This window comes from Chrysemys picta, chromosome 12, assembly GCF_011386835.1.
Source record: "Chrysemys picta bellii isolate R12L10 chromosome 12, ASM1138683v2, whole genome shotgun sequence".
Taxonomy (NCBI): Eukaryota; Metazoa; Chordata; order Testudines; family Emydidae; genus Chrysemys; species Chrysemys picta.
The window spans coordinates 57,462,954-57,485,829 of NC_088802.1; the positions used below are offsets into that span (position 1 = coordinate 57,462,954).

Consider the following 22,876-nt stretch of genomic DNA (forward strand, 5'->3'; position numbering starts at 1 on the left):
ATACTACAATAGTTATTGCTAGCTCCAGTCTGCAATGTACCATGTACATTACAATAGCTGCTGGTTACTTTATTCTACTTTCTGAGAACTATGCTTTAGCTATCGTTTTTATTTTATTGGACTATGATGTTAAACTTCTCCTGGCTGCTGATCTTTCTGTAGGAGTTGTACATTCCTGCCAACAGAGCTGGACCAGGTCTTTTGAAACAACTGGTTAGCAGAAAATTCAGGGAGATTAATCTAGCTTGCTTATACCACTCATTACATGAACAGCATGCAAACAAGTATGTTGAAGGAAGGGACAATATTCCCAATAATTATAGCAGCTTTGCTGGGCTGCTTTCAAATATATTTATTTCTAAAGCAATATTCATTGTGTGCCAGTTACATGTAAGTTCTTGAGGTGAGGGAGTGTTGCCCAGTAAATCAGCAGGTAGAAAGGAGGTGAAGGCTTGCAGTGAAGAGGTAAGAATGTAAGAACCTATAAGCCACTGTTCAAACCCCAAAGGGAGTAGGAATGCTAAGCATAGGAATGTCTGGGGACTGACTGCCCCATGAATCCCTCCGCAAGTTAATTGTCTTTCTTCCCTTTAGCAGCCGGCAAGTTCTGTGTCAGGGAGAGGGGGTGCAGAGAGTCAGGACAGGATGAGGGATAGCTCAGCTCCCAGCTCAGCTTCTTCATCAGTGACAGATCTATACTGCACTCCCCACAGCAGTAGGTCAGACCTCTTCCTTCCGAGTACAGCAGGAGACTTCAGCTTGAGTGCCAGCTTGTCAGCTTGTACACTGCTTTATGAGGTACCTTAAAAAAGAGCCCACTCATGTGGGTTCAGAAAAACTTGGGGAGTGAGTGAGAGTGAATTGAGTTTTAACTACTCTGTGACAGTGAATGTTTGTACGAAAACTATGACTACCTGAAAAATGAATAACCAATTTGAGAACAACAACCGATTGTGTACATTCTCTTCAGAATCCTAATTCAAAGTTACTGTGGTGAAGGCATTTCCCCCTGTCTTGGGGGTGGAGGGGTTGGAGAGAGGAATCTCATGGGTGGGGGTGATGCAGAGTATTGCCCCATATAGTGATGGAAGAGGACTGTTCCTGTTCTGTATCTGGGCTTTTCCCAGCTGGATTTGTACATTATTGTTGTCCTGAGCACTGGTGTATAGAATCACTGGCAGTGTCTGTCTGTCTGTCTCTCTCTCCGGAGAGAGAATAACAAACTATGGCAACTGAAAAACACTCCTCTGTATACTTATCTTGGCTTGCTTTTACTTTGGGCCTTGACAGAGTTCACTTAAATCTTCTTGTCACTCAAGTCGTGTCAGCATTGTGTACTTTGGAGTTATGCAATATGTCAGAGCAAATGGGGGGTGGGAGGAGAGCCAATGGGTTGTCAGTTTTAGAACTAGGAATTCTGGAACTTCCATGACCCCTCTCAAAAAAAATTTCACTTTCTACCCTTGATTCCCGGGGAAGAGCAGAGCCTATGAAAATATAGGATACATTTCAGATTATTGGGAAGAAAAGATGGTGTGTTTTGCCAGAAGCTGGGAATTGGTGACAGGGGATGGATCACTTGACGATTCCCTGTTCTATTCGTTGTCTCTGGGGCACCTGGCATTGGCCAGTGTTGGAAGACAGGACACTGGGTTAGATGGACTTTTGGTCTGACCCAGTGTGGCTGTCTTTATGTAAAATACTATTCTCAGGGCTGTTTGCTTTTGCTGGCCTCCTTGTGCTTGGGTCTCCTGGGTGAAGCTTGATTATGACCCTGGAGTGGGGGAATATGGTGGTTATCTCTGAAGCATTATCGACTTATGGCATCAAAAAGGGTCATTGCTTGCAATACGTTCTCCACATCTTTGACTCTTTCCAGTCCAAGGGCTTGTCTGCACAGGGAAATTTACAAGTAGAACTATAGTGGTATAATTATACCACTGTATAGTTACACCAGTATAACACCTCAGCTGGGCACACTTATTCCAGGATAAGCATGCCTTTTTCCAGTATAAAGAAGAACAGGAGGACTTGTGGCACCTTAGAGACTAACAAATTTATTAGAGCATAAGCTTTCGTGGACTACAGCCCACTTCTTCGGATGCATATCCGTGGGCTGTAGTCCACGAAAGCTTATGCTCTAATAAATTTGTTAGTCTCTAAGGTGCCACAAGTCCTCCTGTTCTTCTTTTTGCGGATACAGACTAACACGGCTGCTACTCTGAAATTTTTCCAGTATAGTTTATGTTGCTTTCCAAGTGACATGCTATGCTGGAAAAAGGCACTCTTGTTCCAGAATAAATTTGCACACAGGGCATTATAACTATATAGCAGTAAATTTCCCTGCATAGACAAGCCTTTACCTGAAGCATGTATTAATTCTTCATAGAGATGAATGGGGCAGTTCACACCTCCCACAGCTACTGTTCTAGGTTTTCTGCAGACCCTGTCTGCAGCTTACTTTGTTCATGGTTTTTTTTTTGTTTGTTTTTTTTCACAACCAGAACAGCTAGAGAATTGTGGGTTTTTTTGTTTTGTTTTGTTTTTAAATAAGATCCCAGAGAGAAAGGTGTTAGTTTCAGAGAATTGCTGGTGTGGTGTATGGGTGCACATTGGGTATTTCCAAGCCCCACTTGTAGTGCTGTCCCTCAGCTGATGACCTGCCTGACCCTGCTCAGAAAAGATGTTTTTTGGAATATGCCATGCATCTCTGTGATGCTGCTGCTACATGTTTAGAAGATATTCTCATGCTCCTGCATTTTCTTGCTTGAAAAGCTACTGAAGGAGGGAAAGTGTTGTTTGTGAATGGTAGTGAGCCGTTCTCACTCTGGAGGAGCCTTTAGTTCTGAGGAATGGGGTTGTGTGGGAGGTAGGATCCTAAAGAGAAGATTTTTCAAGAGCAGTGTCTTCATTTCTCCATTACATGTGTGTTTAAGTGGAGTCTGTCTGAGCAAGCTGTTTCCTGTGGGGATGTGAATGAACCATATTTGACCCCATATTTGCTGTTGCAGGGCGCAGTGGAGCCTATGCAGATTGACGTAGACCCACAAGAGGATCAGCAGAATGCACCTGATATCAACTATGTGGTGGAAAATCCAACTCTGGTATGTACTAATTGAGGGGCAGAGAGATGTTTGTGCTTGGTCTCTCCCCTTTGAAGGCTCTATAGAGTACTCCACTCTCATTTCCCTCCTGTAAATATTTCAGCAGCAGTCTGACAGCAACTCCTGTGTGGGAGGTGATAGAGTAACAATGAGCCTCTTTTCCTATGCTAATCTTTCTTGCATCTCCTGGGGGAGGGCTGGAAGTCGTCCTATTGGTGGTGCACTGTATATAGCCTTGATGTAACTTCTGTTCTGAGATGGCTTAGTGCAGGTGTTCTCACAACAAATTTTTTGGTGGCCTCGGAGTGTAGTTACCAACTCTTACTAGTGGCCATTCTGACAAACTTTCCTGAAAGATTTGGTTAACTTTAGGAAAAACAAACAAATATGCACATATACAGGTCCAAATCATTGTAATTTATTAATGTAGGTTTTTTTCAGACTCAATAATAAAAAGAATGTATAGTTGTATTTTGGTGCCCTTGGCCCCTGCTGCCTCCCCTGGCCTTCCACCGGTTGCCTCTGGCCCCTGCTGCCTCTCCCCGTCTCCCATAGCCCCCATTGCCCCAAGCACCCTTCCATAGCCTCTCACCCCACTCCTTGCCTCTTGACCACTGCACCCTGTAAGACTGGCCCTGCTGAAGCCCGACCGCTCTGGACTGAAGCCAAGAGCTGGAGCCCCACAGCTGGATTCAGGGTGTGGGAGGCCAAAGCCCTGAAGCTGGAGGGGGGCTGAAGCAAGAGCCCCATAGCTGGGGGAGGAGGGATAAGCCCACCCCCAGAACCCTGTGGCTGAAGGGAGGTGTGTGTAGCTGAAGAGAGGGAGGGGTGAATCCTGCCCCTGAGCACTGCAGGGAGGAGGGGCTGCTTTGCCCTCTTCCCCATCTCTGCCCAGGAGACTGTTTTGGCTGCAGGAAAACCCCTGATAGCCACAGTGGCTTCATTTGAGAAATGCTGGCTTAGTGCATCCCTCTGGTACCAGTAGGTGAATCTGCCTTTCTTCTCAGGCTTACGCTTTACTCTGAGCAGTTGATAGCCATGTTTCTTAAAGGGTATAATTATAATGGGGTTTTTATTCTTGAATCTCAAGCTTCCCAGCTGAGACTAGCTGGAATTGTCAAAGCTAAAGAGTTTGGAAGGGCTGCATTCTCTGCCTGAACCCAGACTTGAACCCTACCTGCCCTGCAGTATCCCAGAGCTGCAACTGTTTCAGGGAAAGTGTGATGCTGGACCCCATATTCTTCATAAAAATATTGTTATAATATGAATGGCATAACTAAGAGATGTTTTATGCAAGATAGGTCTTGTGAGATCATTGGAAAGGTTATGATTTACTGAATATGATTACCCTATTTGTATGCATGTATCATTGCTGTATATGAAGTTAGGAATATAAACTCTGTATCAATTGCAAAAGTGTTTGCATCTGGGAAATGCTCACCAGACAGGCAATCAGGCTGAATGGGCCATTAGGAAAGACAATGCGATGGGTCTTTGAAGATGCTGGTCTCCCATATTCCTGGAGTTCTTTCCTGTGGACATTACAAAAAACCTTGTCTCATGGTAGCTTTGACACTTCAAGGTCATGTGATCATGTCACCTGGGACAGGACATCATCTTGAGCTGGTACTTTTCCACTGAAGAGGCATGGGGATCACACTGGGAAACAAAAGTTTCCCACCATATGTAAATCCTGTTTAAGGCTGGGAAATGATTCAATCAATGTCCCTGGTCCTTCACTGAATCCCCGCCCAGGATGACTGCTGGAAATACCTAAGACTGATCTGGGGAGTAGGACTGGGACCTAGGCTGAGAGAGGTCAGACTGGGAAGGGTATACCTGGAGATTTAAGCTGCAAGCAGTGCAGCTTATCTTCAAGAAACGCTACAATCTGCATGAAACAACATTTAGGGTGAGAAATTACTGTTTGTAGCCGCTTTCTTTAATGTATGAATTAAGTCTAGTTTGTGTGTTTTATTTGCTCAGTAATCTGCTTTGATCTGTTTGCTATCCCTTATCACTTAAAATCCGTATTTTGTAGTTAATAAACTTGTCTTTGTTTTCTATAAACCAGTTTGTACAATTCATATCTGGGAGGGGTGGGGGAGCTGTGCATATCTCCCTCCACATTGAGAGAGGTGGTGATTTTTATGAGCTTGCACTGTACAAATCTCTCTATACAGTGCAAGACAATATTATTTTGGGTTTGCACCCCAAAGGAGGTGTATACGTGAGTGCTGGGTAAATCGCTGAGCTGAATCCTCCCACACAGAGCTGATTTCAGTCTGCCCGCAGCTGGGTGTGGCCTTACCTGTGTGTGTGCTAGAGAAGACTTGAAGGCCTGGCCCAGCAAAGACAGGGTGAGGAAGCCCAGGTTGGTGGAACAGGCGGGCTCAGTGGGACCCCAGTATATCAGATGGCATCATGGACCAGGGGTCCTGCTCAGTCTTGGGCTAGAGCATACTCAGTGTAGACAGATTCTTTGGGGACAATAGCTGTGAAGTTCTGGCAAGTTTTCTGAGCATGTGCAAACTGCGACTCCCCCCACCCCCCAAAAAAGGGCTCAAATCTTAGCCAAATTTGGGCAGATTTTCGCAAGTATATAAAAGCCATCTTCCTGCCATATATAAATTCCCTCCTCCAAAGCATGGGGGTGTTGGAGATTCTCAATTGAAGAGCCCCAATAATTCTTTAACATGGGCAAAACAATGTACTTTTCCCTACCTTTATTCTCAGAAATGGCTGAAACTTAAAATAATAATAATTCAGCCTGAGGCAGACATGTGTCTTGGAAATTTGAATGGTTAAAATTGACAAAGTTATTAGTAATTGAAAACAGGGTCTTATAGGGTATGTCTACACTGCTATTAAACACCCGTGGCTGGCCCATGTCAGTTGACTTGGCCTTGCAGGGCTTGGGGTACGGAGCTGTTTAATTGCAGTGTAGATGTTCAGGCTCAGAATGGAGCCCAGTCTCTGGGACCTTCCCGCCCCTTGCAGGACCTGCAGAAGAGCTCTGTTCAAGCACGAAAGATTGTCTGTCTCTCCAACAGAAGTTGGTCCAATAAAAGATATGACCTTCTGCCCGCTTCTTTCCCCCACCCCCGGTTGTATCTCTAAAACCCTGAGGGAGGCAGAAATGGAAGATGTATATTTTTTATGTTTTGCTGAGTGGTTTAATGTTTTCCAGTGGGGTTGGGCTGCAGGAACAGACTCTGCAGGACAGAGAGGGGGGCTTGTGGGCCACTCAGGTATTTGTGTTAGTAATGCTCTCTCTGGGACTGGGTTTTGTTTGCAGGATTTGGAGCAGTATGCATCTAGTTACAGCGGCCTGATGCGGATTGAGCGGTTGCAGTTCATTGCTGACCACTGTCCGCAGCTGCGGGTGGAGGCCCTCAAGATGGCGCTGTCATTCGTCCAAAGAACTTTCAATGTTGATGTGTATGAGGAAATCCACCGAAAACTGTCAGAGGCCACCAGGTACCAGGAGGTGATGGGAATCTGGAGTGCTGCTTTGACCATATCAGGGCAAATGTAGCACAGGAAAACCTCTGTGAAAGAGGAGATTGTGTGTAACAGCAAAATGCTCCTTGTGGAGATTAGATGGGAATCTGACATCAGACTGCAGTGAACTGACCCTGCCTACATCTTGGGCTCAGTGCTTTCTTAGAGAGAAATACACAGAAGGGTCTGTTCTCTCTCTGACCTTTCACATTAGTAAAGGTTAAATATGGATGTTGAGGACAGGCTAGACCTTGTAGCTGTTCTCAAATGCCTTATGTACATAGAGAGAGGTCTGTGCCTTCGGGAGGTTTGGAAATTCAGCTTCTATTGGGTGTTCTACATTCTCTACGTCAAAAACCCTGTTTAAATGTTCACTTCTCTGATTTAGCCTTTCACAAATTGCAGCCTTGCTGATGAGGCTTTGGTTGTTAGCGATTAGCCTTGATTAGCCTTGATACTTTCCTTATTTATCCACCATTCCTATCTTGATCTTTACAAAGCAGTTATGATGTACATGATGATTTCTTGATTAATCTGCATTGGATGGGACCCTTCTATTGTGTGTAGAATCTTACTGCCTTGCATGGCAATGTATTGATGCTTATTGGTTTCTTGTGAGTTTGGGAGTAAATGTCAGTGGAACAGAATGGATTTTAAACTGGTTTAACTGAGGTAGAGACACAATTTATCTGACAAAAATATTGGGAGAGGGGAGTTCAATTCAAGCAGGAAGCACTGACCTGAGATAGGTGAATTAGGCCATTCTCTGGAGCTGCTTTTCCATTTGTGGCTGAGATATGGGCACTTCATTTAAAGACTGGGGGTATTGTGACCTCCCTTCTTTAGCCTGGTCCTGAAGTCATTTGCATGTTGCTGTCCAGCTGGTTGAAACCAATTAGGAAGAGAGCAAAGGGTAGGGAAGTGTGCATGCATTGTGTCTTGTATGGAGGTGCTTGAAGTAGGGTTGGTGACTCTGGATGCTCGTGAAGTGGGTTAGCGGCTCACAGCACCGTTACTGACTTGCTAGAATCCTATTTATGGAATAGGCTCACTCTATTTTTCAATTAGTCAGGAACCTGCTTGTTCAGAACATACCTATAAAAGGAACACTTTTTTGAGGAAAAGGGTTTTTAACTGGCTGTGACAAAAAACAAGGCAACTTTTAAAATCCAATTAGAATGCAGATTTTCACTACTGATTATGGGCTTTCCTTTTCCTCTTGCCTCCTTATTGTTTAGATGGTTGCTCTTGTAATGCCTGGTGCTGTATGCCAGGGGAACTGTGACACATAAATAGCAGGTCCCTGCCTTGGAGAGGTTATAGCTTAACAGCCCAATTCAGACTCTTATTGGCTTGACTTTCAGAGAGCTGCAGAACACCCCTGATGCTGTCCCTGATGGTGGGATTGAGCCCCCTCCTCTTGATACAGCGTGGGTTGAGGCCACGCGGAAGAAAGCCCTTCTCAAACTGGAAAAGCTGGATACAGATCTGAAAAACTACAAAGGAAATTCAATCAAGGAGAGCATCAGGTGAGGAGGGAAATGTTTGATTGGAGTGGGAAAGAGCATTCTGCTCCCCCTGGAGAATACAGCTCAGCGCCTGGGTTGCATTAGATGGGGCTGGGTGCAATGTCAATTGGAGTGGCGCGAACAAGCTTTGTGCCTCTCCTTCCCACAGTCAATAGGAGCCCTGCACTTTTCTGAGATTTTCTGCCTGTGTGTGTGCAGCTCACTGCTCTTCTCATCCTTCTCTCCAGGAGAGGCCACGATGACCTGGGTGATCACTACCTTGACTGTGGAGACCTCAGCAATGCCCTCAAGTGTTACTCACGAGCCCGTGATTACTGTACCAGCGCGAAGCACGTCATTAACATGTGCCTCAATGTCATCAAGGTAGGGAGCCATGCAGCGAGGGAATCGTACAATCTGCAGAGGAGTCCCTCCCGCATAGATGAGTTACACCTTTCTATCTCTGAAATGACCTTGGTCAGCCAGCAGGTAGCACTATTTGCATTGTTGTATGTCTGTCTCCTTGCAGGTTAGCGTTTACCTTCAGAATTGGTCCCACGTTCTGAGCTACGTAAGCAAGGCGGAGTCCACCCCAGAAATTGCAGAGGTAAGAGGTTTCTTTCCTTTACAGATCTCAGAAGTTTCCTCTGTCTGTGCTGTACCTCTTCAGTCAGGATTGGCCAGACCTCCCCTCTCCCTTCCCTCACTCTCTATTGGACTTGCTCCATGCATCTTTCCTTCCCTCATTGCCCAAACTCACACAAGCCAGTGTTCTCCAGCTAATCAGACTGTCAGTCCATCCTGCTGCTTGGTATACTGTCCTCTCTGGATTCCACCGCCCCTTTTATCTCCACAGTGACTGGAGCACTTTACCTCTCATTGAATGGAGTAGGACCATGTCCTCTGACCACCTCTGTGTTTGCCATTAGCCATATGAGGCTAGGCACTGTGTGAATGGTGTCCTTGTGGCCTTCCCTAAGGGGGTGGGGTGAAACTACCTTCCCATTGAGAATGCTGCCTACCTTCCCAAATGGGTTCCTGGGTTTTAATATCCCTAGGGCTATCTGGGGATCCAGCTGCTGAGATCAAAGAGAGCTCCCAGAGCCAATTGGCTTCCCCCAGTACGATTAAAGGAAAGTGGTGGGAAGGGATCTGTTCTTGTCACTCACTCCTGCTCCTTTCACCCTCTAGCAAAGAGGAGAGAGGGACAGCCAGACACAGGCGATTCTCACCAAACTAAAGTGTGCAGCAGGTGAGTGAGCTCCTCTGCTTCCCGGATGCCACCAGGCTGTCTTCTCACCCGTTTGCCATTCCTGGGGCTTTACTGAAGTGGAGAGTGCCTCTCACCCAGCCAAGGAGTGCTCCGAATGTTCTCACTGGTCTCTGTACTTCACGTTCTCTTGGCAGGACGCAAACGCAGTTGACTGGATACAAGAAGTTTTGAGCAGGGAACCATCCTGGAGTTCCCATCCCTGACTGCTTCCTGCCCCTCCCCAAACTTCCCAAGGCAGGGCTCCCTAGTGCAGTTCATTTCAGTCTCTAGAATGTCACTTAACTGACACAATGTCTGCTTCTCTGAAATTGTGGGGGCTCTAGCAACTCCTCGGGATCCTGGTGCCCTCTCCACTCTTCCATATTTCTTATTTATGTCCTAACTAGTACATGTATGGTAGTGGACAAAGAACTAACTAAGTCTGATTCCTAGGCTTAGCTGAACTAGCAGCTCGGAAATACAAGCAGGCAGCAAAGTGCTTCTTGTTGGCCTCATTTGACCACTGTGACTTCCCTGAGGTAAGAGGACCAAGAGAGGGCTGTGTGCAGGGGTCAGAGGGGAAGCTATGTTCAGTATCTGTCTGTGTAAGGTACTTATGGGCCCCCATCATGGTAGTATCTGAGCCCACAATCTGTAATGTATTTGGCAAACAGGATTATTCCCATTTTACAGATGGGAGAACTGAGTTACAGAAGAATCTGCTCAAGATCACACAGGAAGTCTGTGGTGGAGCCAGGGAACTGAATTTAGGGGCGGTCAGATAATGGAATTGAAAGGCTGGCTGCTGGGCATTATTCCAGCTTTTGGGGTCTGAGTGAAGCCTGGTTTTGGGGAGTGTCCATGTTTTCACTTGGTCCCATTGTATTTGTCAAGGGTCAGCCTGTATTCCTGCTGTGGGAGGGGAGGGTCTGGGGGCTTAGCTCTGCCTTGCTCCATGTTACAGCATTCAATGATGCTTCAGTTCTGGTCTCGATCTCTGTCTCTCTCTAGCTGTTATCTCCTAGTAACGTGGCTGTGTATGGTGGCCTCTGTGCATTGGCCACCTTTGACCGTCAGGAACTGCAACGCAATGTCATCTCTAGCAGGTAGGTGATGCCTGCCTGGGGAGGAGTTTGTGGGATGGGTACTGGAGCGTTGCTCAAGAATGGTCTCTGGTTGGAGGTGAGGCATGAGTTCCAGAACCCCACTTAGTTAGGTATCTAAACCTTAAATGTTAGCTGGGATTTCTCTATGAAAAGGCAACAGTGAGACTTTCATAATAGCAGCATAGGAATTGTCAGAATGGATCGGACAAAGGTCCATCTAGCTCAGTCTCTTTTTCTGACAGTGGCCAGCACCAGATGCGTCAAAGGATGGTGTAAGAACTGTTCAGTAGTAGTTGTGGGATAATCTACCTCCACATTAGGTCTCATCCTGGTCTCTAGTAGTTAAAGATTGGCTTAAATCTTAAAGTGGGATGTTAATATCCTTTCCAAAATTTGTCATTAATTATACCTGTCGATATTCATGATAGCCCTACAAATATCCAGTATAATAACCCCCTAACTGATAAGGGTGTGTCAATCCTAAATTGAGGGGGTAAAGGAGTTGTCCTCTCTCTGCTAACCAGCCAGCTTCCCTGGCATGACAGGCAGGTGGCTTGCAGGGAGAGATCAACAACATGCAGAGATTTGTGGGAGGGACTTTGGAGGTACTGGGCTCCCTGGAGAGGATCCGTGTCCTCTGTGGATTAAAATCTGTTATGCTGAGCCGTACCCTGCTTCTCAGCACACTGTGAGTAAAGGTAGTGTTCCCAAAAGGGAAGCTGAGCGCTGGTTAGCATAGTGCAGACAGGTGCTGCCCACCCCTGACAGTACTGATGCCATCTTGGTCCTGCCCTGTCCTGCTCCACATACTTTCCTATATTTTATGGAAGGGGACGTCCAGTACAGACTTCGGCAGGAGGTTCTTGCCTTTCACTGAACCTGGCACCTTTGCTATGCTGAATCCACCCCTGCCCCCAACCCCAGAGAAAATGGGCTGTCCAGGCTGCTAGAGTGTTAACACTTGGAGCATCATAGGACAGTGAGGAGAGTGTTCATAGCCAGGTATTGGGCTGGTAGTGTTTGTGGGGTGGGTTGTCAATGACTGGTCCCAGGGCCTGACTACCGCTGTGTCTCTACAGCTCCTTCAAACTGTTCTTGGAGCTGGAGCCTCAGGTGCGTGACATCATCTTCAAGTTTTACGAATCCAAATATGCTTCATGCCTGAAGATGCTGGATGAGATGAAAGTGAGTCTGGGGGAGACGACATGGGGATGTGGGACCTCAGGGTTCCATGTGATGAGTGTGGGAGAGGGTGACATGGGGCCCTGAGGGTTCTTCTCCTTTGTCGTAAGAAAAGCAGCGAATGTTCACATTGGCTGAAGTTGTAGTTGTTTCATGTTGGGCTCTGTTGCTTGGTTCTGCGTGGGAGTGAACAAGAATCATGATTTAATTTTTTTTAAATTGATTTTTATTTACATGTTGTTAGTTCTTTACTTCCCTTTCTGTAGACTTAAATTGTTATAGTGGATGTTTTGTCCTTGTTCCTTTAATTAGTTGCTGGACTGTTACTAAAATTTCAGACTTTGCATTGATTTTTTTTCTGCCAAGAAGCTTCACACTTAAAATGCACAATTATGCTGAAAAACCAAGTCCATGGCCTCATCAACAACTGCAGTGTGAGAACATCTCAGTAGCTAAGGGTGGGATTTTCAACAGCATCCGAGGGATGTGAGAGCACAAATCTTATTGATTTTAGACAGAAAACCCTGATGAAGTCTAGCCTGGTCAAAGCATTTCAGCTTTCTTGCCTTACAGAAGTTTCAGTATTTCGGAAGGTGGTGCTGGCTCCAAAAATAACATGGACTACTTGCTCATTAATTTCATGTGTGAATTTGTGGTCTTTTTATAGAAAGGAAAAAATGTTTTTAAAATCTGTAACTCTTAAGAACATAAGAATGGCCCTACTGGGTCAGACCAAAGGTCCATCTAGCCCAGTATCCTGTCTTCCAACAGTGCCAGGTGCCCCAGAGGGAATGAACAGAACATGTAATCATCAAGTGATCCATCCGCTGTCACTCATTCCCAGCTTCTGGCAAACAGAGGCTAGGGACACCATTCCTGCCCATCCTGACTAATAGCCATGGATGGACCTATCCTCCATGAATTTATCTACTTCTTTTTTGAACCCCGTTATGGTCTTGGCCTTCACAACATCCTCTGGCAAGGAGTTCTACAGGTTGACTGTGCGTTGTGTGAAGAAATACTTCCTTTTATTTGTTTTAAACCTCCTGCCTATTTATTTCATTTGGTGACCCCTAGTAAGTTTTTTTTATAGTTAAAATTTTAAAAATTGATATTTAAAAAAATCATTATTTTTATCCAGCCTGCTTCCTGCTCTAGCTTCTAATATTTTGCTCTTTCTTTTGCATAGGATAACCTGCTGCTGGATATGTACCTGGCGCCTCATGTGAGGACACTCTACACGCAGATCCGAAATCGTGCCCTTATCCAGGTAACTGTTCCATGCAAACTTGAGGAACGGGTAAGAATTAGAGGTAGGACCTCTCTCCCACCATAAAGTTTCAAAGGATTGGGGGTGGAGGTGGATGAACCTGGAAACTGACTGTATTTTCTTAATCTTAGTATTTCAGCCCCTACGTATCAGCAGACATGCGCAAGATGGCCACAGCATTCAACACCACGGTGGCAGCGCTGGAGGATGAGCTGACCCAGCTGATCCTGGAAGGATTGATCAATGCCAGAATAGACTCTCATAGCAAAGTGAGTGTCCCCACACCTCAGTCTGTTTCTGATGGCAAGTGCTAGGTTGTTGCTGTACCACTGTTTTGGTTAATACAGCAGGAGTGTTGCTTTTTAGGCCTGGTCCCCACTAAGCCCCCACTTCGGACTAAGGTACGCAAATTCAGCTACGTTAATAACGTAGCTGAATTCGAAGTACCTTAGTCTGAACTTACCGCGGGTCCAGACACGGCAGGAAGGCTCCCCCGTCGATGCCGCGTACTCCTCTCGGCAAGCTGGAGTACCGGCGTTGATGGCGAGCACTTCCGGGATCGATTTATCGCGTCTTAACCAGACGCGATAAATCGATCCCAGAACATCGATTGCCTGCCGCCGGACCCTCCGGTAAGTGAAGACATACCCTTAATGATGAGCTCCTGAAGAACTCAGTTTCACTCTCCCTCTCTTTGCTCCTGGAATACTGCTTGAAGGTGCATTTGCCTGTATTGAGGGTGTGTTTCCCTAGCTGATATGTCAAGGGTTTGAGTCCTGTAGATTCCTCCTGGTCTGTTGTGTGGAAGGAGCTAGTAATCGAGCCCCTTTCCAGTTTACATGTTGAGTTCTTCTTGGTTACAGATCCTTTATGCTCGGGATGTAGATCAGCGCAGCACCACCTTTGAGAAGTCCTTATTAATGGGCAAAGAGTTCCAGCGACGTGCCAAAGCCATGATCCTGCGGGCAGCAGTCCTGCGCAACCAGATACACGTCAAGGTGAGCAAAGGGCCCTTTTGTCATGGAATCTGAGATAAAGGGCAACCATTTGAATGATGTGGTGCAGAGGGGTAAAAGCTGGGGGGACTCTAGGGAAAAGAGGTTTGCTATACCCACAAGAGGATGGATTCTGAGAATGTTAGAGAATGGAGCTTGCAGCTAGCAGGACAGTTCCTGGTTACTATTTACTCCAGTCAGTAGGTGAGTGGCTGGTTAAATTACTACAAAGGAATTAATTATTCATAACTTTTATTTTCATGAGGAAAATTGAAATACATATGTTGACTGGAGCAATCCTGCCCAAGAGATGGTTCCGCAGGACAGTGCCCTGGAGAGAGCAGGCTGACTGCTCTATAAAGTATTCACTGGATTCTATTGATGCTGTCGTAGTATGCTCATCCCTGTGGTATCTAAGTGCCAAATGGCATTCAAGTTCTGAATGGGTATTTTGATTCAAGTTAGGTGACCCATCACACACCTTGAATAGCTGAAGTGAATAGTTTGCAAACACCCCATAGTCTGTAAACTGTTGTGCAAATATTTTGTGAATAACATTCTTTTGCAGAAATAGTGAATGACTTATTAACAGAAAAATGATTGAAACTTAATATTTATTTGCAACTAAATAAACAAGCTTTGTGCTCCTTGTGTGTAGGGCCCACTCTCTCCACTCAGTTCCTGCTGGGAAAGAGGGAAGACTGAGCTGAGAATGCCACTATCCTGCTGTATTGTTTACGTGTGCTGAGCATGCCCTCTTTGGGAGTGTTCTGTGTTTAGAGCCCTGGTGCAGGGGCAGCTCTGTGTTTAGAGCCCTGGTGCATCACTAACCAGGACTGTATTTTGGTTTTCTTATTGCAGTCTCCTCCACGAGAAGGTAGCCAAGGCGAGCTCACTCCAGCCAACAGCCAGTCCCGAATGAGCACCAACATGTGAAAATCTTCATGTACGATCAAAGAACTCCCACACTTCCCTGCCCCAGCTGTTTGTCCTATGTCCTAACCACAGACTACTGAGCTTCACAAACTATCCCTGTCATTCTCTCTCTCTCTCTCTCTCTCTCTCTCTCTCTCTCTCTCTCTCTCTCATTGGGGCTGGGAGGGTCAGGGCTGATGGTGGGGGCTAATGTTCAGATTCACATAACTTAATTCCTTTAGAACAGAAGCTGTCACTAAATGCAGCGTCCCTGGAATTGTCCATCATTTCAGTGCTGGTTGCATGTTCTGTGCCCTCTCCTCTGTATCCTCCACCCCAGAAAGAACTGGTGGTTTATTTCAGAGAGATGCTGATCTTGGGTCTCTTCAGCTGCTGTTAGAGCTTTCCAGGATCAGAACTGCAAAGGAAGATTGTAAGTTCGATGGATGGGGGTGTATCTAAAGGAAGACTGTTTCACTGACCTGAAAGTGTTGCCTTGTCTCTGAGCAATGCAGTGCTTTTCCTTTACTTCAAAGACCTCAGACTGAAATGCTCTCAATGGTATGGGCCCAGAATTCAGCCAGAGGGGAGCTCCTCTCAGGAAGCACATTCTAGAACTTCTCACCCACCCTGGGAAATATGGCCCCACTTCTGCGTACTCAAAGACATTTATTTCAGGTTGTTGCACTTACCCTGGATCCAACCTCTTTCAATCTGGCCTGTCCCTTTTTCAAAGGCCTGTTTCCTGATTTGCTCCAACATGCATATCACTTGGCTTTGGATTTTGGTGGTGGTTCACCACTGCAGTAAGGCTCCATCTTGTGCAAATACTGTTGCTTGTCCGTTTTACTTCATCAGTGTACAGTGGCTTCTTAACCTGTGCACCAGTGCTCCTGGTGACATAAGTCAATGCCATAAAAATACAACACATCAGGTCTGGGACAGAAACCGAAATAAGCCAGCCCAGGTGTCTGCTCGGCAGGTGCATCTGTCCCATTTTTCCTTTTATAAATGGGTTTAAGGTGGCAGCCCAGACCCGTATAGTGTTGTGTTAATGAGCGTAGTTAAGTGTTGAATGTTCTGGAATTACAGCATCTTTACATTCATCCAGTCCCATAGGACAAAGTTAAGAATTTTGATCCAGTCCTGACTGGTCCAGCAATTTACTACAAACCAATGTTATTGTTAATGCTATTTTTGTTTTAAAATAAGTCGTTATCTCTAGTGCATTAAAGAGGGTAATTAAAAAGCTCATTGCAATGTTTGGAGTTTTGTGTTAGTTGCTTTTAGCTTTGTCTTGATTCTTTTCTTTTATACTAAACTTGGTGATTTGACAGGCTGCTGTTTTGAGCATTTTAATGTGGTTGGAGGTGTTTCGAAATAAGGTAATATCACTTGTATGAGGAGGTATGAAGAACGCCGCTCAATGGAGTTTTACTGTCTTGCTTTTCTGGCAGCCATGTGTAAGATGCATTTGTGTAGTTGCTAAACTGCAGCAGCTTCCTCCATTTGCAGATTTCTGTTGCTGAAGCATTTTGTGGCTTATGTGGAGAAAGTTGAGGCAATACTTACTGTGAAGTCTTTAGTTAGGTGTTGTCCATATTTTGGAATTTCAGTAACTTTGCATTAATCCAGGCCCAACTTTGGAAGGGCTGAACTCACCTGAATAAGATCTGGTTCCAGGAAGCTTGGCTATTTTACCCTGATTCTCAGAAATACTGATTTAAGGTCCTGGTCTAGTATAGACCAGGCCTGAGTCTATTTTAAGGCTGTGCAAAGGCCTCCCAGCCCCCAGTGTAAATTAGAACAGCCTCAATGGTCAGAGGCAGCCAAGAATAGTTGGAGTGCAGTGTGCTATGGCCCCTTCTCTTTCCCCCTCCCAAGGTCCAATATTCTGTGGTCCTTACCCAGAGGCTTGGGAGGGGAAGAGTGTTGAGCTGCTTTGACAGCGGAGGCGCACCCCCTTACACATTAGATACTCTCTAAGGGCCACTTCTACACACTTTATGCTACTGTAGTGATCTACAAAGTTTGTCCCTAGAGAGAATTGGGTCCTTTCTATCCGAGGCATAGATTTCTCAGCCATCTGGTCACCCGCAGAGATGGAGAATACTTTGTTCTTGATCTGAGACCTGCCTCAAAATGGAATTGTAGATGTCACAATTTGAAAGGCCTAGGTCAGGGGTAGGCAACCTATGGCATGTGCGCCAAAGGCGGCACGTGAGATGATTTTCAGTGACATTCACACTACCCGGGTCCTGGCCACCGGTCCAGGGGGCTCTGCATTTTAATTTAACTTTAAATGAAGCTTCTTAAACATTTTAAAAACTTTATTCACTTTACATACAACAATAGTTTAGTTATATATTATAGACTTACAGAAAGAGACCTTCTAAAAATGTATGACTGGCACGCAAAACCTTAAATCAGAGTGAATAAATGAAGACGCGGCACAGCACTTCTGAAAGATTGCCGACCCCTGGTTCTAGGTCGTATTCAGCAAAAGCTATTTTTCTTTAAAAAGGGAGCAGGATTCACGATATTTTGAAGTGGAAGATTCAGCTCTAGTCCATCCACTCTTAAGTTCCACGTCTTTAGCAAGGATGCTCCGATTAACGATGGCTATTAGTCTACAAAACTACTGTTCTCATCCTTAAATTAGAACAGCCATCAAGCCAGGTTCTTTATGCTCAAACAGCAATTCTCCTCCCTGGCCTAATTAATAACCTGCACATTAACTGGGGTACAAAACAAATGTAGTGCAAAGGTTGACAAACAAGATCCACCCTAGAGGCCAGCTTAAGCCAAAATGCAAGAGACCTAGTACCAAAAAATACTGAATAGGGTCAGGTTTCAGAGTAGCAGCCGTGTTAGTCTGTATCTGCAAAAAGAACAGGAGTACTTGTGGCACCTTAGAGACTAACAAATTTATTAGAGCATAAGCTTATGCTCTAATAAATTTGTTAGTCTCTAAGGTGCCACAAGTACTCCTGTTCTTCTTTTTGTGAATAGCGTCAAATTCTGCTGTCTGGTGCACCCCTTCAAGACTCAAGTCTTTCATCTTGGATCCTTATCCTCCTTCCAACTTTTTCCTTCTTTTGGCTGTCTTCCTCCATTTCCTCTCTCCCTTGTCTCTACCTCTTTAGGTTAATGGTTAAAGTGGAGGTAATATTCCAAGAGGTCCTTGCTAATTGAACGTGGTGTTTTTTCTGATCTCTTTAGAAAAATCATGAAATCAATCACAGGCAAAATACTGGAGAGTGGCTGATATGGGACTTAATTATATTATCCTCCTTTAATTCTTGATTGGCATTAATCAATCAACATAGATTTATGGCACACAAATCCTGTCACACTAATCTGATATTTGTTGATGAGATTACAGATTTGGTTGATAAAGGTAATAGTCTCTTTGACTTCAAGTCTTAGACTTCTGTAAGGCATTTGATTTGGTACTTCATGACATTTTGACTAAGAACTAGAAGGATACAAAATCGACAAAGGCACACATTACGTTCGTTAACTGGCTAACTGACAAGTCTCAAAATACAATTGTAAATGGGGTGGCATCATTGGTGCTGAGCTGTACAAATGTCTTATGATGGGGACTGGCAGGCATTGCATCTGGCATACTAGTGATCATGGTGCTCAAATGATGATGATTAAAAGTGGAAGATATGGCTTTGGACAAGACCTTTTTGGGCTGGGAGGAAAGAGATCCCGTCATCAGAAAAGCTCCTCAGCACAGGATCTAGCAAGTAATAGGATTTTGGTTTGAGAGAGTTGATAAAAATCCCAAAATGAAACAATTCGATTTCTAGCTGTTTCCCATTAGGCTGCTTCCCCCACCATCCAAAAATATTTGAAAAGCTCCGTCCTCCTAACTGAAAATACCTTGATACTCACCTTTGCCAGCAACCCACTCCCCACTTCACCACTACCACAGTAATCTCCTAAACAAGGCTTTGAGGATTTGCATTTATACTGATCCATAACTAGAATGCTGCATGTAAGTAATAAACTAGAATTCTGTGAAAAGGCTTTTTCATTTTAAAGGCTGCTCGGTTTGGCCCAGCCCATTGGTTCTCTCTCCTGTTGCCCCACACATCACGCTAGACCCAGTGGAGAAAAAACAAAGAACCAGCTTGTCTGTCTGGATTGGATAAGGGCTCATCACAAAGTCACTGCACTGTCAACAAACTTTATATGAACAAACTAGGCATTAAGGAAAGTAATTTCTTCAGATACAAAGTACAATCACTAAAAATTTTGCTATTCCAAGTCTAATCTGTAAAGAGAGATTACTGTAATGTACTTGTAGCTACCTAAATCTTTTAAAATAAATCTTTCTCTATAACACAACCACTTAACCCAAAACTCCCTATCTCCAAAACAAAAGAAGGGGTGCTGCATCTGAGAGCTAAAACCATTAGTTGCTAAATTTTAGCATGTTCCTTCTATGTAGAGGCTCAAAGCCCCTGTACAAACTCCTAATTCACAATGCTCTGGTTTTACCAGACCCAGAAAATCTAGAGCTTTCATTTGAATGTATGTCAGTCCCTGTAAGTCACTGTCTCTTTCTTCCCTTCAGGAGCCCCTGTTTACAGTTAACATTCCCACAGGATAAAGCTTTAGAAGCCTTCGAGTTTGGAGTCTGGGTGCAGGTTGCGGGGAGGTCCATGGCACATGCTGTTTCAATCTCCCATTACAGCAGGAGATGGCAGTGAGCAGTGCAGAAGTTCCATTGCAACCTGAGGGTAAGGAGAGATGGACTGCTGCAGATTTCACATACGCCTCAGGCTACCAGGTGTTGCAGTCAGTGGGCAGCCTCAGGTTTAAAGTCAATTTTCTGATCTGAGATTTTATCCAGTAAAATGGCAGACAGCTTGGTCTCCATTTCTTTAGCCTTTTACCATAACAGAGTAATGTGTCTGGATTCACACTGTTGAAGTTCTCTGCAATATACAGAAAGACTTGTTTATAGAAAGTCCCTGGGCAATGAATCCATACACTGCAAGATGCATATAGAGCACCAGGGTTAGGCATATGCAGCACTGCCTGAGATACAGATAGACCTGGAGAGACTGTTTCTGTTGTAGAATAAAGAGTCTGCTGTCTGTCCTTCTGTCCTGTCCTTTCACAGAATTCACCACTAGGAAAACAGCATGGTCCATCTTGTAGTTAACCCCCTGGACTTGGGACCCAGGAGATCAGGGAAATGTGGTCTAGATGAAATTGCTACAAGGTGGGTGCAAGCACAGAGCTACCCAGCCAAAGGTGGCTGCCTCTGGACTTCGGACTGCAGCTGAACGCCACCTCCTGGGTCCTAGTGCCAGTCATGCTCCCCTTCAGCCCTCTTGTTTTCTGTGCAAGAGTGAGTGCCTGTGGTGGGGCTGGGTAAGGCAGGATGGGGGAAAGGGGAATGTGGGAGTAAGGCACAGGTGCTGGAATGAGCAGTGTGGAGGGTGCTCCTGCACCCCCGGCTTGACATGGTTTCCATTACATGCCAGTTTGGTTCAATGGCTCTCAGCTCCCCTCCACCCCCAATACAAATTGTTCCAGCACCCATGGAGTGAGGGGTGGGGAATGAGGCATGGGGCAGTGGGGGAGGAGGAAGAAAAGAGGATAGGGGAATTGTGGGGGGGGAAGTGGGAGCCCAGCCTGCAGCATCCCCTTGGCAGTAGCTGTGGCTCCCCTGTTAACCAGGCCTGTTGAACCTCCCTACACCTGGACCTTCTCCCCCTCCCCTGACAAGCTCCCCACCCCACTGAGCTACAACCAGCTGCACCTGGACACCCAGAACCCCACATCCCCCCCCTCCTCCTTGAGCCCCATCTCCCCACACCCAGGCCCCCCTTCCACCTGGATCCTCTGTAGAGTCCCATTGCCCCTGCACCCGGAACCCCCAAATGAGCCCCTGTGCATCCAGATCTCCCACTGAGCCGCCTGCACCCAGACTGCCCCACACAGAAACCTCTCGCCCCACACCTGGATCCTGCTGGGCTGAGCCTGCCCACCGCACCTGGCGCAGAGGGGCAGGGCCCTGGGGTGTTTCTGGGGCAGGCCTAGTCCTTGCACTGTCAGGGTTGGGCACAGCCTCACTGCCAAGTCCCTGTAGTGGGGGAGGTCGGGGCTTCAGGATGATGTCCCAGCTCAGTGCAGCCATTGGCCTGTGCTCCCTACTGCCATACTGGAGCCACATTATTTATTGACAAACAAAACTTGCAGAATTTTAAAATATTGTGTGCATAATTTTTATTTTTTTGGTGCAGAATTCCCTCAGGAGTAGGTGTATCTATGGGGGTCCCACTGGGGTCTGTCCTTGGTCCAGTACTAGTCAATATTTTCATTATGACTAGGATAATGGAGAGTATGCTTATAAAATTGCAGATGACACCAAGCTGGGAGGGAGCTCAAGTACTTTGGAGGACAGGTTTAGAATTCAAAATAACCTTAACAAATTAGAGAAATGGTCTGAAATCATAAGAACATAAGAACGGCCGTACTGGGTCAGACCAAAGGTCCATCTAGCCCAGTATCCTGTCTACCAACAGTGGCCAATGCCAGGTGTCCCAGAGGGAGTGGACCAACAGGCAATGATCAAGTGAGCTCTCTCCTGCCATCCATCTCCATCCTCTGACAAACAGAAGCTAGGGACACCATTCCTTACCCATCCTGGCTAATAGCCATTAATGGACTTAACCATCATGAATTTATCCAGTTTTCTTTTAAACGCTGTTATAGTCCTAGCCTTCACAACCTCCTCAGGTAAGGAGTTCTACAAGTTGACTGTGTGCTGCGTGAAGAAGAACTTCCTTGTATTTGTTTTAAACCTGCTGCCCATTAATTTCATTTGGTGACCCCTAGTTCTTGTATTATGGGAATAAGTAAATAACTTTTCCTTATCCACTTTCTCCACATCACTCATGATTTTATATACCTCTATCATATCCCCTCTTAGTCTCCTCTTTTCCAAGCTGAAGAGTCCTAGCCTCTTTAATCTCTCCTCATATGGGACTCGTTCCAAACCCCTAATCATTTTAGTTGCCCTTTTCTGAACCTTTTCTAGTGCCAGTATATCTTTTTTTTTTTTAGATGAGACCACATCTGTATGCAGTATTCGAGATGTGGGCGTACCATCAATTTATATAATAATATATTCTCAGTCTTATTCTCTATCCCCTTTTTAATGATCCCTAACATCCTGTTTGCTTTTTTGACCGCCACTGCACGGACATCTTCAGAGAACTATCCACGATGACTCCAAGATCTTTTTCCTGACTTGTTGTAGCTAAATTAGCCCCCATCATATTGTATGTATAGTTGGGGTTATTTTTTCCAATGTGCATTACTTTACATTTATCCACTTTAAATTTCATTTGCCATTTGGTTGCCCAATCACTTAGTTTTGTGAGATTTTTGAAGTTCATCACAGTCTGCTTTGGTCTTAACTATCTTGAGCAGTTTAGTATCATCTGCAAACTTTGCCACCTCACCGTTTACCCCGTTCTCCAGATCATTTATAAATAAGTTGAATAGGATTGGTCCGAGGACTGACCCTTGGGGAACACCACTAGTTACCCCTCTCCATTCTGAGAATTTACCATTAATTCCTACCCTATGTTCCCGGTCTTTTAACCAGTTCTCAATCCATGAAAGGACCTTCCCTTTTATCCCAAGACAGCTTACTTTACTTAAGAGCCTTTGGTGAGGGACCTTGTCAAAGGCTTTCTGGAAATCTAAGTACACTATGTCCACTGGATCCCCCTTGTCCACCTGTTTGTTGACCCCTTCAAAGAACTCTAATAGATTAGTAAGACACGATTTCCCTTTACAGAAACCATGCTGACTATTGCTCAACAGTTTGTTTTTCTGTGTCTGACAATTGTATTCTTAACTATTGTTTCGAGTAATTTGCGTGGTACCGACGTAAGACGTACCGGTCTGTAATTGCCGGGATCACCTCTAGAGGCCCTTTTTAAATATTGGCGTTACATTAGCTAACTTCCAGTCATTGGGTACAGAAGCCGATTTAAAGGA

At 45.3% G+C, this 22,876-nt stretch overlaps 2 protein-coding genes across 3 annotated transcripts in view; one reads left to right on the forward strand and one right to left on the reverse strand.

Moving 5' to 3' along the window:
- Nucleotides 1-16,090, forward strand: part of GPS1 (G protein pathway suppressor 1) — a 17,170-nt gene extending 1,080 nt beyond the window's left edge. Inside the window, exons 2-15 of one of the 2 annotated variants that reach the window (XM_065563811.1) lie at nt 595-798; nt 3,012-3,104; nt 6,403-6,584; nt 7,973-8,137; nt 8,365-8,500; nt 8,646-8,723; nt 9,308-9,368; nt 9,822-9,907; nt 10,380-10,474; nt 11,554-11,659; nt 12,846-12,926; nt 13,058-13,195; nt 13,790-13,924; nt 14,783-16,090. In XM_065563811.1, coding sequence (XP_065419883.1) covers nt 595-798; nt 3,012-3,104; nt 6,403-6,584; nt 7,973-8,137; nt 8,365-8,500; nt 8,646-8,723; nt 9,308-9,368; nt 9,822-9,907; nt 10,380-10,474; nt 11,554-11,659; nt 12,846-12,926; nt 13,058-13,195; nt 13,790-13,924; nt 14,783-14,857 — 1,635 coding nt within the window. In that variant the 3' untranslated portion in view covers nt 14,858-16,090. The remainder of the gene's footprint in view (nt 1-594; nt 799-3,011; nt 3,105-6,402; nt 6,585-7,972; nt 8,138-8,364; nt 8,501-8,645; nt 8,724-9,307; nt 9,369-9,821; nt 9,908-10,379; nt 10,475-11,553; nt 11,660-12,845; nt 12,927-13,057; nt 13,196-13,789; nt 13,925-14,782) is intronic. The other variant, XM_005283082.4, reaches the window with a different exon arrangement.
- A 3,563-nt stretch (nt 16,091-19,653) lies between these two features.
- The window catches only part of DUS1L (dihydrouridine synthase 1 like), a 34,012-nt gene continuing 30,789 nt past the window's right edge, over nt 19,654-22,876 (reverse strand). Inside the window, exon 15 of the transcript XR_010591942.1 lies at nt 19,654-19,791. The gene's annotated coding sequence lies outside the window, so the exon portion shown is untranslated. The remainder of the gene's footprint in view (nt 19,792-22,876) is intronic.